Source organism: Oncorhynchus mykiss, chromosome 9 (genome assembly GCF_057628025.1).
Source record: "Oncorhynchus mykiss isolate SJ-2025 chromosome 9, ASM5762802v1, whole genome shotgun sequence".
NCBI lineage: Eukaryota > Metazoa > Chordata > Actinopteri > Salmoniformes > Salmonidae > Oncorhynchus > Oncorhynchus mykiss.
Window position 1 is genome coordinate 71,384,450 of NC_143030.1, and position 13,772 is coordinate 71,398,221.

Below are 13,772 nucleotides of genomic sequence, written 5' to 3' on the forward strand. Positions count from 1 at the left end.
GGTTACTTCAAGGGGTTTCCATAACACAGCTTTCACCAATGTAGTGTCATGCCAGATCAGTGGTTACTTCAAGGGGTTTCCATAACACAGCTTTCACCAATGTAGTGTCATGTCAGATCAGTGGTTACTTCAAGGGGTTTCCATAACACAGCTTTCACCAATGTAGTGTCATGCCAGATCAGTGGTTACTTCAAGGGGTTTCCATAACACAGCTTTCACCAATGTAGTGTCATGCCAGATCAGTGGTTACTTCAAGGGAGAAAGGAAGGAATGTATTTCTAAATTATTTCCACTTGGAGCTGCAAGGATGTAGAGCCAAATATAGCTCCTGTTTCGAAGTCCTTAGTGAGTCTCAGCTTCTCTCCGGCATATTTGTCATTTCAGGGTCAGTGGGAAAGCAATGACAGAAGAGATCTGGGCCTGAGTCGGTGGTGCTGACACTGCTGTTCTGGTGGGAATGTGAGAGGAGCAGACTACGGCCTTTAGCCAAGGTCAGATAAAACACAGAGACAGGAGCCATAGAGGAGCAGAACAAAATACTTGTTATTCATTTATAAATGTTATTCCTTCATATTTGTGAAGAGCTATTCATATCTCCCTCAGCACATAGTGGTCAGTTCATGTAGAAAATACTATAGTGAATACTACGGTATTATGGACAAACAAACACTGTAGTAAATGCAAAACACTACAGTCCGTAAAAGCACTACACTTTTTTAAAGAGTAAATACTCCATATTTAATTTGCATATACTCTGCCCATTCCCCTCCCCCATATCACAATGTGTGCCTCCCATAAGTGAAAAACCTACATGCCAAATATAGGCCATATTGTGTTCCCTACAGGTTATAGAAAAGAGCAGAAGCCCTGAACTATCTGTTCAGAACCTAGTCCTACAAACCTACCTAACTAACTACCTACCTACCTACCTACCTATTTTAGTATTTCTCCAGTAAGTTCCAGAAGGAGAAAGCCTCCACCTACATGTAAGTGCTAGGAGGCATTGCAGGTCTCTCTCCTCCATGATTACCTGGGTTACAGGGGTCGCTGATGTCAGGGGCGGAGGTAGGGGGTTCACCAGGGAGGGATGGAGAGGTGAGGGAGACAGGTCGGCCCGACTTGTCACCCTCCTGGGGGCGACTCTTGGAGGTCTCGATGCCTTTGACTCTCCGTGCATGTCGGTTGCCTTTGTAGTGTGCTTCTGCCTGGCTCTGGAGAGAGAGAGGAGAGAAAGAGGAGAGAAAGAGCGAGTGAGTGAGTGAGTGAGTGAGTGACATTATGAAATCCAAGTACACAAACAACAAGTGTGTGGTTAAAATAGGCAAAGAATACACACATTTCCTCCCACAGGGCAGTGGGGTGAGACAGGGATGCAGCTTAAGCCCCACCCTCTTCAACATACAGTGCCTTGCGAAAGTATTCGGCCCCCTTGAACTTTGCGACCTTTTGCCACATTTCAGGCTTCAAACATAAAGATATAAAACTGTATTTTTTTGTGAAGAATCAACAACAAGTGGGACACAATCATGAAGTGGAACGACATTTATTGGATATTTCAAACTTTTTTAACAAATAAAAAACTGATAAATTGGCCGTGCAAAATTATTCAGCCCCGTTACTTTCAGTGCAGCAAACTCTCTCCAGAAGTTCAGTGAGGATCTCTGAATGATCCAATGTTGACCTAAATGACTAATGATGATAAATACAATCCACCTGTGTGTAATCAAGTCTCCGTATAAATGCACCTGCACTGTGATAGTCTCAGAGGTCCTTTAAAAGCGCAGAGAGCATCATGAAGAACAAGGAACACACCAGGCAGGTCCGAGATACTGTTGTGAAGAAGTTTAAAGCCGGATTTGGATACAAAAAGATTTCCCAAGCTTTAAACATCCCAAGGAGCACTGTGCAAGCGATAATATTGAAATGGAAGGAGTATCAGACCACTGCAAATCTACCAAGTCCTGGCCGTCCCTCTAAACTTTCAGCTCATACAAGGAGAAGACTGATCAGAGATGCAGCCAAGAGGCCCATGATCACTCTGGATGAACTGCAGAGATCTACAGCTGAGGTGGGAGACTCTGTCCATAGGACAACAATCAGTCATATATTGCACAAATCTGGCCTTCATGGAAGAGTGGCAAGAAGAAAGCCATTTCTTAAAGATATCCATAAAAAGTGTCGTTTAAAGTTTGCCACAAGCCACCTGGGAGACACACCAAACATGTGGAAGAAGGTGCTCTGGTCAGATGAAACCAAAATTGAACTTTTTGGCAACAATGCAAAACATTATGTTTGGCGTAAAAGCAACACAGCTCATCACCATGAACACACCATCCCCACTGTCAAACATGGTGGTGGCAGCATCATGGTTTGGGCCTGCTTTTCTTCAGCAGGGACAGGGAAGATGGTTAAAATTGATGGGAAGATGGATGGAGCCAAATACAGGACCATTCTGGAAGAAAACCTGATGGAGTCTGCAAAAGACCTGAGACTGGGACGGAGATTTGTCTTCCAACCAGACAATGATCCAAAACATAAAGCAAAATCTACAATGGAATGGTTCAAAAATAAACATATCCAGGTGTTAGAATGGCCAAGTCAAAGTCCAGACCTGAATCCAATCGAGAATCTGTGGAAAGAACTGAAAACTGCTGTTCACAAATGCTCTCCATCCAACCTCACTGAGCTCGAGCTGTTTTGCAAGGAGGAATGGGAAAAAATGTCAGTCTCTCGATGTGCAAAACTGATAGAGACATACCCCAAGCGACTTACAGCTGTAATCGCAGCAAAAGGTGGCGCTACAAAGTATTAACTTAAGGGGGCTGAATAATTTTGCACGCCTAATTTTTCAGTTTTTGATTTGTTAAAAAAGTTTGAAATATCCAATAAATGTAATTCCACTTCACGATTGTGTCCCACTTGTTGTTGATTCTTCCCCAAAAAATACAGTTTTATATCTTTATGTTTGAAGCCTGAAATGTGGCAAAAGGTCGCAAAGTTCAAGGGGGCCGAATACTTTCGCAAGGCACTGTATATATCAACAAATTGGCGAGGGCACTAGAAAAGTCTGCAGCACCCGGCCTCACCCTACTAGAATCTGAAGTCAAATGTCTACTGTTTGCTGATGATCTGGTGCTTCTGTCCCCAACCAAGGAGGGTCTACAGCAGCACATAGATATTCTGCTCAGACTTTGGCCCTGACAGTAAATCTCAGTAAGACCAAAATAATGGTGTTCCAAAAAAGGTTGAGTCGCCTGGACCACAAATACAAATTCCATCGAGACACCGTTGCCCTAGATTACACAAAGAACTATACATACCTTGGCCTAAACATCAGCGCCACAGGTAACTTCCACAAAGCTGTGAACGTTCTGAGAGACAAGGCAAGAAGGGCATTCTATGCCATCAAAAGGAACATAAAATTTACCAATTACCAATACCAATTAGGATCTGACTAAAAATACTTGAATCAGTTATAGAACCCATTGTCCTTTATGGTTGTGAGGTCTGGGGTCTGCTCACCAACCAAGAATTCACAAAAATGCTAAAATATCTTCCGTGTACAGAAAGATGAACCTGGAGAAAAGTCCAGTAAGCAAGCTGGTCCTGGGGCTCTGTTCACAAACACAAACACATCACACAGAGCCCCAGGACAGCAGCACAATTAGACCAAACCAAATCATGAGAAAACAAAAAGATAATTACTTGACACATTGGAAAGAATTAACAAAAAAACAGAGCAAACTAGAATGCTATTTGGCCCTAAAAAGAGAGTACACAGTGGCAGAATACCTGACCACTGTGACTGACCCAAACTTAAGGAAAGCTTTGACTATGTACAGTGAGCATAGCCTTGCTATTGAGAAAGGCCGCAGTAGGCAGACATGGCTCTCAAGAGAAGACAGGCTATGTGCACTCTGCCCACAAAATTAGGTGGAAACTGAGCTGCACTTCCTAAACTCCTGCCCAATGTACGACCATACTAGAGACACATATTTCCCTCAGATTACACAGATCCACAAAGAATTCGAAAACAAACCCGATTTCCGTGAACTCCCATATCTACTGGGTGAAATATCACAGTGTGCCATCACAGCAGCAACATTTGTGACCTGTTGCCACAAGAAAAGGTCAACCAGTGGAGAACAAACATCATTGTAAATACAACCCATATTTATGCTTGTTTATTTTCCCTTTTGTACTTTAACCATTTGTACATCATTACAACACTGTATATATACATGATATGACATTTGTAATGTCCTTATACTTTTGGAACTTCTGTGAGTGTAATGTTTAATGTTAATTTGTATTGTTTATTTCACTTTTGTATATTATCTACCTCACTTGCTTTGGCAATGTTAACATATGTTTCCCATGCCAATAGTCCCTTGAATTTAATTTAATTGAGAGTGAGTGAGTGAGTGAATTAGAAAATCTTGACACACTAATATAGCATACCTGGATACACACACGCACCAAGGTGCACACACACACACACCAAGGTGCACACACACACACACACACACACACACACACACACACACACACACACACACACACACACACACACACACACACACACACACACACACACACACTCACACAGTTTCGGCGTCCGGTATGCTATTCAATCTGCACCAGGAATAGGAGACGGGATGGCAGGTTGCAGACAGGCTTACAGTGGATAGAGAGGAGAGGAATACTGTAACAGGTGATCTGACCACTGATCAGGAAATACTGTGAGGCAGTAGTCTGTCTGTTTTCCCTAACAATACCACATTACAACTGGCCCTAATCTAGGCCTCAGTTCCCTTGTTCTCTTCTCCTCTGACTCCTCCACAGTCAGAGATTACCCAGCTCCAGCCGTCATGACTGCAGGCTCCAGTCATGTGATTATACCAGACATGATGAGAGACATGTCTGCAGAAGGGGGTTGAACTGCATGTCAAGGCCAGAGATGGTGCCATCGTACAAACACACACTGTCCTGTAGTAACCCCCTTTTTGGTTACTACATGAATACATGTGTGTTATTTCATAGTTTTGATACTTTCACTATTATTCTACAATAGTCTGTCTCAGTGTGTCATTGGGATGGTCAGATTGCCTTTAGGTTGGCTAGGCCTCAAGACACCAGGGGATATATTTCTAGACTGGCAACCATAGGAGCCGTAAGAGCTGTCACACATAGTCTACATCCTCATTATAGCCGGCTGCTGCAACAGTGCTGTGCTTCACACACACAACACACACTCTGCTGTGCACCTCTGTGACCACCTCAAACAGATAATCTGACAGCTAACTGAAAATGGACTGCCTAAAGCCTCTGGAATGGTGTGTATCTGTGTTTGTATACAATGGCAGGCGAATAATTATTGTATCAAGATGATGATTATTATTAAGTAGGGGGCTTATTGTGTGTCGCTCTTTAAATACAGGGCTGGAGAGCTGCTGACAGCTGCAACAGACAGGTGATGAGAGGAATAGAGAAATCAAGAGGCACAGCACACCACAGCATGCCACACCACAACACACCACACCACAGCACACCACACCACAACACAACACACCACAGCACACCACAGCACAGCACAGCACAGCACACCCAACCACACCACACCACAGCACAACACACCACAGCACACCACAGCACAGCACAGCACACCACACCACAGCACACCACAGCACAGCACAGCACACCACAACACAACACACCACAGCACACCACAGCACAGCACAGCACAGCACACCCAACCACACCACACCACAGCACAACACACCACAGCACAGCACAGCACACCACAGCACAGCACACCACAACACACCACACCACAGCACAGCACACCACACCACACCACAACACAGCACACCACAGCACACCACACCACACCACATCACATCACATCTCATCCCCGGCTTACTAGGAGCTCAGGCCAGGGGCTCAGGCCAGGGGCTCAGGCCTGGGATAGATAAGCTCGGCAGGGAAAGAGAGGAGGGGAGAGGAGAGAGAGGAGAGGGGAGGGAGGTGAGAGGGGAGTGGAGAGGGTGACCTTGCTGGAGAGGTGGAGGGATGGTGGCTTGGACATGGCTGGATGGACAGCAGAAGGGATGGCTACGTGGTTGGGATGGCTGAGAGGGGAAGAGAGGGGAGAGGCAGCTTTGGCTGGATAGCTGGACCACAGGGGTTGGCTCAGTTGTTGGGATGGCTGGGGACAGACAGGGAGAGGTGAGAGAGGAGAGGACTCAGGCTGGTGCTCCTGTGGTGTGGATGGCGCTGGCACTAGCCTTTTGGTCAGGGCGTCAGGTATGTCCAGTCCCTGCTGGGTCCATTGACGTGACAATGACATGGGAGTTATTATGGCAGCACAAACAGATGAGGGAGTCAGGCTAGGCCGGATGGTTATAGCACTATCCCCTGTGGTCAGGGCATCAGGTATGTTCTGTACACGGTGTGCCCGGGCACCAACCAGCCAGTTAGTTATCTCTTTAAGGCTGTAATTGCTGACATCATGTCAGTGATTCTCTCATTAACACAGGTGTGAGTGTTGACGAGGACAAGGCTGGAGATCGCTCTGTCATGCTGATTGAGTTCGAATAACAGACTGGAAGTTTCAAAAGGAGGGTGGTGCTTAGAATCATTGTTCTTTTTCTGTCAACCATGGTTAACTTCAAGGAAACATGTGCCGTCATCATTGCTTTACACAAAAAGGGCTTCACAGGCAAGGATATTGCTGCCAGTAAGATTGCACCTAAATGAACTATTTATCGGATCATCAAGAACTTCAAGGAGAGTGGTTCAATTGTTGTGAAGAAGGCTTCAGGGCGCCCAAGAAAGACAAGCAAGCGCCAGGACCATCTCCTAAAGTTGATTCAGCTTTGGGATCGGGGCACCACCAGTACAGAGCTTGCTCAGGAATGGCAGCAGGCAGGTGTGAGTGCATCTGCATGCACAGTGAGGCGAAGACTTTTGGAGGATGGCCTGGTGTCAAGAAGGGCAGCAAAGAAGCCACTTCCCTCCAGGAAAAACATCAGGGACAGACTGATATTCTGCAAAAGGTACAGAGATTGGACTGCTGAGGACCGGGGTAAAGTCATTTTTTCTGATGAATCCACTTTCCGATTGTTTGGGGCATCAGGAAAAAAAGCTTGTCCGGAGGAGACAAGGTGAGCTCTTCATGTAATTGTCAATAAAAGCCTTTGATACTTATGAAATGCCTGTAATCATACTTCAGTATTCCATAGTAACATCTGACAAAAATACCTAAAGACACTGAAGCAGCAAACTTTGTGGAAATTCATATTTGTGTCATTCTCAAAACTTTTGCCCATGACTGTAGAATAGTGTAGGGTAGTGTAGTGTCTTGTATTGTATGGTAGTGTAGAGTAGGGTTGGTGTAGGGTATGGTATGGTAGTGTAGAGTAGGGTAGGGTATGGTATGGTAATGTATGGTATGGTAGTGTAGAGTAGTGTATGGTATTGTAAGGTTGTAGTGTAGGGTAGGGGTGGGGAGCTTTGCAGAGACTGGCGCTGAGGGTAAGTGGGGTGCTGAAAGCCTTCTCAGGTCCCTTTCCGAGCTAGCTGTGGATCGGGGGTCAAAGTTGGCCACCCAGAGGTAGATTACGTAACTCTTTATTGGTCAGTGTCAATATTTACCAGCATGTTTATGTGTCATACTTGTATGGCTGAGATGTCCCGTTCTGGGCTATAAACAATGAACTTATACCCAGCATGGAACCTGGGCCTTGCAGGAGCAGGAAAATATTGACATTATGTGGAAGGCATCAGCAAATGACAGACATATTATGTATGGCTCTGGGAGACATGTAACTTGTGATATGACATGCTATTCTATAAAATCCTTTCTCTGTAATTAATAGTACCTGATTGAGCTAATCATGTAAATGTAATTAACTAGAAAGTTGGGGCACCACGAAAGAGTGTTTATAGAGCTGTTATCTTCCGAATAAACTCTGAAAGACCTAGTAATATTTTACATCAATAGCAGTCAATATTAATCGTCACCTTATTTCAGTCTCATCTGAACATTGTAGAATTCTTGGTTATCTTCACGAACCCTGGCTAACAAGTTGAATCAGCAATACAAAATTGGGTTTAATTGTTTATTTACTAAATACCTAACTAATCACACAGAATTACATATAAACAGAATGAATCATACCTTGATTGTAAATTATGTCATAAAGGAAAAAGTCCCTAGCGGACGGAACAGATATGACAGCTGGTTACACAAAGAAAAGGGGGTTGGGTTTGAGTGAAAGAGCAGGAAGACTGAGGAACAAAGGGAGAAGATGTGCTATCGTAAATACAGTATCTTATGCATTCTAAATTACCGCCCATTTGGAAAAGGAAAATGCAATAAATATTGACTCTGAGCTGCGCTTTGGTACGTTGGTCGTAGATGCTGGCCGTGTTGGCCAAAAGAGATCATCCTGTCCTCGGAAGAATGTCACTGGTGGTAAATTGGGTACGTTGTAGTATCGTCGTTGTGTGGTATACTAGATACGTTGTCAGTCCTTTCCTAGCCCACGTTTACAGCTGCTGTTGCTAACTCAACGGCTAGGATGTTTCACTTCTTTAGTGAATATGTCATGTACTGTCATGTTGTGTCTTGTCTCTGTCCTTTCCCTTCACCCTGTCTCCCTCTGCTGGTCGTTGTTAGGTTACCTTTTCTCCCCCGCTTTCCCCCAGCTGTTCCTTGTCTCCTCTTGACTACCTCGTCACCCCTTCTCCCACCTGTTCCCCTTTTCCCTCTGATTAGTCCCCTATATCTCTCTCTGTTTTTGTTCCTGTCCTTGTCGGATTCTTGTTTGTTGTGTTTCATGCCTGAACCAGACTGTCGTCATGTTTGCTGTAACCTTGTCTTGTCCTGTCGGAATCTGCCGGTCCGTCTGAGCCTACCTATGTTTGGTAATTAAAGAAGCTCTGTTTAAGTTAACTCGCTTTTGGGTCCTCATTCACTCACCGTAACAGAAGAATCCGACCAAGAATGGACCCAGCGACTTCGGATCCTCTCCACTCAGCCGTCGGGATCCAGGGAGCGATGCTAGGCAGACACGAGCAGGAAGTGTCTGCTGCTCGACATGCCGTTGAGACCCTGGCCACCCAAGTCTCCAACCTCACAGAACAGGTTCACCATCTCCGCCTCGATCCACCGGCCACTTCCAGGGCTTTCGAATCTCCGGAGCCCAGAATCAATAACCCGCCGTGTTACTCTGGGGAGCCCACTGAATGCCGCTCGTTCCTCACCCAGTGTGATATTGTGTTTTCTCTCCAGCCCAACACTTACTCCAGGAGCACTGCTCGTGTCGCCTACGTCATATCTCTCCTTATTGGACGGGCTCGTGAGTGGGGCACGGCAATCTGGGAGGCAAGGGCTGAGTGTACTAACCAGTATCAGGACTTTAAGGAGGAGATGATACGGGTTTTTGATCGATCTGTTTTTGGGGAGGAGGCTTCCAGGGCCCTGTCTTCCCTATGTCAAGGCAATCGATCCATAACAGACTACTCTATTGAGTTTCGCACTCTTGCTGTCTCCAGTGGCTGGAACGAGCCGGCCTTGCTCGCTCGTCTTCTGGAGGGTCTCCGCGCAGAGGTAAAGGATGAGATTCTCTCCCGGGAGGTTCCTTCCAGCGTGGATTCCTTGATTGAACTCGCTATTCGCATTGAGCGACGGGTTGATCTTCGTCACCGAGCTCGTGGAAAGGAGCTCGCGCTCTCCGTCGCCCCCCTCTCCGCATCACTACCATCTTCCTCTGCCGGCTCGGGTGCTGAGCCCATGCAGCTGGGAGGTATCCGCATCTCGACTAAGGAGAGGGAACGGAGAATCACCAATCGCCTCTGTCTCTATTGCGGTTCCGCTGGTCATTTTGTCACTTCATGTCCAGTAAAAGGCCAGAGCTCGTCAGTAAGCGGAGGGCTACTGGTGAGCGCTACTACTCCTGTCTCTCCTTCAAGATCCTGCACTACCTTGTCGGTCCATCTACGCTGGACCGGTTCGTCAGCTTCCTGCAGTGCCTTAATAGACTCTGGGGCGGAGGGCTGTTTTATGGACGAGACCTGGGCTCGGGAACATGACATTCCTCTCAGACAGTTAAAGGAGCCCACGGCCTTGTTCGCCCTGGATGGTAGTCCTCTCCCCAGGATTCAGCGTGAGACGCTACCTTTAACCCTCACTGTTTCTGGTAATCATAGTGAAACCATTTCTTTTTTAATTTTTCGTTCACCTTTTACACCTGTTGTTTTGGGCCATCCCTGGCTAGTTTGTCATAATCCTTCCATTAATTGGTCTAGTAATTCTATCCTCTCCTGGAACGTCTCTTGTCATGTGAAATGTTTAATGTCTGCTATCCCTCCTGTTTCCTCTGTCTCTTCTTCACAGGAGGAGCCTGGTGATTTGACAGGGGTGCCGGAGGAATATCACGATCTGCGCACGGTGTTCAGTCGGTCCAGGGCCACCTCTCTTCCTCCACACCGGTCGTATGATTGTAGTATTGATCTCCTTCCGGGAACCACCCCCCCCCCCGGGGTAGACTATACTCTCTGTCGGCTCCCGAACGTAAGGCTCTCGAAGATTATTTGTCTGTAGCTCTTGACGCCGGTACCATAGTCCCCTCCTCCTCTCCCGCCGGAGCGGGGGTTTTTTTTGTCAAGAAGAAGGACGGGTCTCTGCGCCCCTGCATAGATTATCGAGGGCTGAATGACATAACAGTGAAGAATCGTTATCCGCTTCCTCTTATGTCTTCAGCCTTCGAGATCCTGCAGGGAGCCAGGTTTTTCACTAAGTTGGACCTTCGTAACGCTTACCATCTCGTGCGCATCAGGGAGGGGGACGAGTGGAAGACGGCGTTTAACACTCCGTTAGGGCACTTTGAATACCGGGTTCTTCCTTTCGGCCTCGCTAACGCTCCAGCTGTCTTTCAGGCATTAGTCAATGATGTCCTGAGAGACATGCTGAACATCTTTGTTTTCGTTTACCTTGACGATATCCTGATTTTTTCACCGTCACTCCAGATTCATGTTCAGCACGTTCGACGTGTCCTCCAGCGCCTTTTAGAGAATTGTCTTTTTGTGAAGGCTGAGAAGTGCACTTTTCATGCCTCCTCCGTCACATTTCTCGGTTCTGTTATTTCCGCTGAAGGCATTAAGATGGATCCCGCTAAGGTCCAAGCTGTCATTGATTGGCCCGTCCCTAAGTCACGCGTCGAGCTGCAGCGCTTTCTCGGCTTCGCGAACTTCTATCGTCGTTTCATCCGTAATTTCGGTCAGGTGGCAGCTCCTCTCACAGCCCTTACTTCTGTCAAGACGTGCTTTAAGTGGTCCGTTTCCGCCCAGGGAGCTTTTGATCTCCTCAAGAATCGTTTTACATCCGCTCCTATCCTTGTTACACCTGACGTCTCTAGACAGTTCGTTGTCGAGGTTGACGCGTCAGAGGTGGGCGTGGGAGCCATTCTTTCTCAGCGCTCCCTCTCTGACGACAAGGTCCACCCATGCGCGTATTTTTCTCATCGCCTGTCGCCGTCGGAACGTAACTATGATGTGGGTAACCGCGAACTGCTCGCCATCCGGTTAGCCCTAGGCGAATGGCGACAGTGGTTGGAGGGGGCGACCGTTCCTTTTGTCGTTTGGACTGACCATAGGAACCTTGAGTACATCCGTTCTGCCAAACGACTTAATGCGCGTCAGGCGCGTTGGGCGCTGTTTTTCGCTCGTTTCGAGTTCGTGATTTCTTATCGTCCGGGCTCTAAGAACACCAAGCCTGATGCTTTGTCTCGTCTCTTCAGTTCTTCAGTAGCCTCCACTGACCCCGAGGGGATTCTCCCTGAGGGGCGTGTTGTCGGGTTGACTGTCTGGGGAATTGAGAGGCAGGTAAAACAAGCGCTCACTCACACTCCGTCGCCGCGCGCTTGTCCTAGGAACCTTCTTTTCGTTCCCGTTCCTACTCGTCTGGCCGTTCTTCAGTGGGCTCACTCTGCCAAGTTAGCCGGCCACCCTGGCGTTCGGGGTACGCTTGCTTCCATTCGCCAGCGTTTTTGGTGGCCCACCCGGGAGCATGACACGCGTCGTTTCGTGGCTGCTTGTTCGGTCTGCGCGCAGACTAAGTCCGGTAACTCTCCTCCTGCCGGCCGTCTCAGGCCGCTTCCTATTCCCTCTCGACCGTGGTCTCACATCGCCTTAGATTTTGTCACCGGACTGCCTTCGTCAGCGGGGAAGACTGTTATTCTTACGGTTGTCGATAGGTTCTCTAAGGCGGCTCATTTCATTCCCCTTGCTAAGCTTCCTTCTGCTAAAGAGACGGCACAAATCATCATCGAGAATGTTTTCAGAATTCATGGCCTTCCGTCAGACGTCGTTTCGGACAGAGGTCCGCAATTCACGTCTCAATTTTGGAGGGAGTTTTGCCGTTTGATTGGGGCTTCCGTCAGTCTCTCTTCCGGCTTTCACCCCCAGTCTAACGGTCAAGCAGAACGGGCCAATCAGACTATTGGTCGCATCTTACGCAGTCTTTCTTTTCGCAACCCTGCGTCTTGGTCAGAACAGCTCCCCTGGGCAGAATACGCCCACAACTCGCTTCCTTCGTCTGCGACCGGGCTATCTCCTTTTCAGAGTAGCCTCGGGTACCAGCCTCCGCTGTTCTCATCTCAGTTCGCTGAGTCCAGCGTCCCCTCCGCTCAGGCTTTTGTCCAACGTTGCGAGCGCACCTGGAAGAGGGTCAGGTCTGCACTTTGCCGTTATAGGACGCAGACTGTGAGGGCTGCTAATAAGCGTAGAACTAAGAGTCCTAGATATTGTCGCGGTCAGAGAGTTTGGCTCTCCACTCAGAACCTTCCCCTTAAGACGGCTTCTCGCAAGTTGACCCCGCGGTTCATTGGTCCGTTCCGTATTTCTCGGGTCATTAATCCTGTCGCAGTTCGACTTCTTCTTCCGCGATACCTTCGTCGCGTCCACCCGGTCTTCCATGTCTCCTGCATCAAGCCCGTCCTTCGCGCCCCCGCTCGTCTTCCCCCCCCCCCCCCCATCCTTGTCGAGGGCGCACCCATCTACAGGGTCCGTAGAATTTTGGACATGCGTCCTCGGGGCCGTGGTCACCAGTACCTCGTAGATTGGGAGGGGTACGGTCCTGAGGAGAGGAGTTGGGTTCCCTCTCGGGACGTGCTGGACCGTGCGCTGATCGAGGATTTCCTCCGTTGCCGCCAGGTTTCCTCCTCGAGTGCGCCAGGAGGCGCTCGGTGAGTGGGGGGGTACTGTCATGTACTGTCATGTTGTGTCTTGTCTCTGTCCTTTCCCTTCACCCTGTCTCCCTCTGCTGGTCGTTGTTAGGTTACCTTTTCTCCCCCGCTTTCCCCCAGCTGTTCCTTGTCTCCTCTTGACTACCTCGTCACCCCTTCTCCCACCTGTTCCCCTTTTCCCTCTGATTAGTCCCCTATATCTCTCTCTGTTTTTGTTCCTGTCCTTGTCGGATTCTTGTTTGTTGTGTTTCATGCCTGAACCAGACTGTCGTCATGTTTGCTGTAACCTTGTCTTGTCCTGTCGGAATCTGCCGGTCCGTCTGAGCCTACCTATGTTTGGTAATTAAAGAAGCTCTGTTTAAGTTAACTCGCTTTTGGGTCCTCATTCACTCACCGTAACAGAATAAGAGTTCAAAGTTCATACCATTCACAACCAAAGCTCACGCTGGGGTTGGCTTAGTTCTGTAGTTGACATGTTAGCCATTTTCAACGTATGGATCGTCGTCCCATTGTCCTCAGAAC

The 13,772-nt window shown here is 47.8% G+C and overlaps 1 protein-coding gene across 3 annotated transcripts in view; it reads right to left on the bottom strand.

Annotated features, from left to right (window-relative positions):
* LOC110531240 (zinc finger protein 385A-like) overlaps positions 1–13,772 on the bottom strand; it is a 148,142-nt gene that overhangs the window by 21,195 nt on the left and 113,175 nt on the right. For all 3 annotated transcript variants that reach the window (XM_036988730.2, XM_090185230.1, XM_090185229.1), the window contains one exon: positions 1,031–1,211. In XM_036988730.2, coding sequence (XP_036844625.2) covers positions 1,031–1,211 — 181 coding nt within the window. The remainder of the gene's footprint in view (positions 1–1,030; positions 1,212–13,772) is intronic.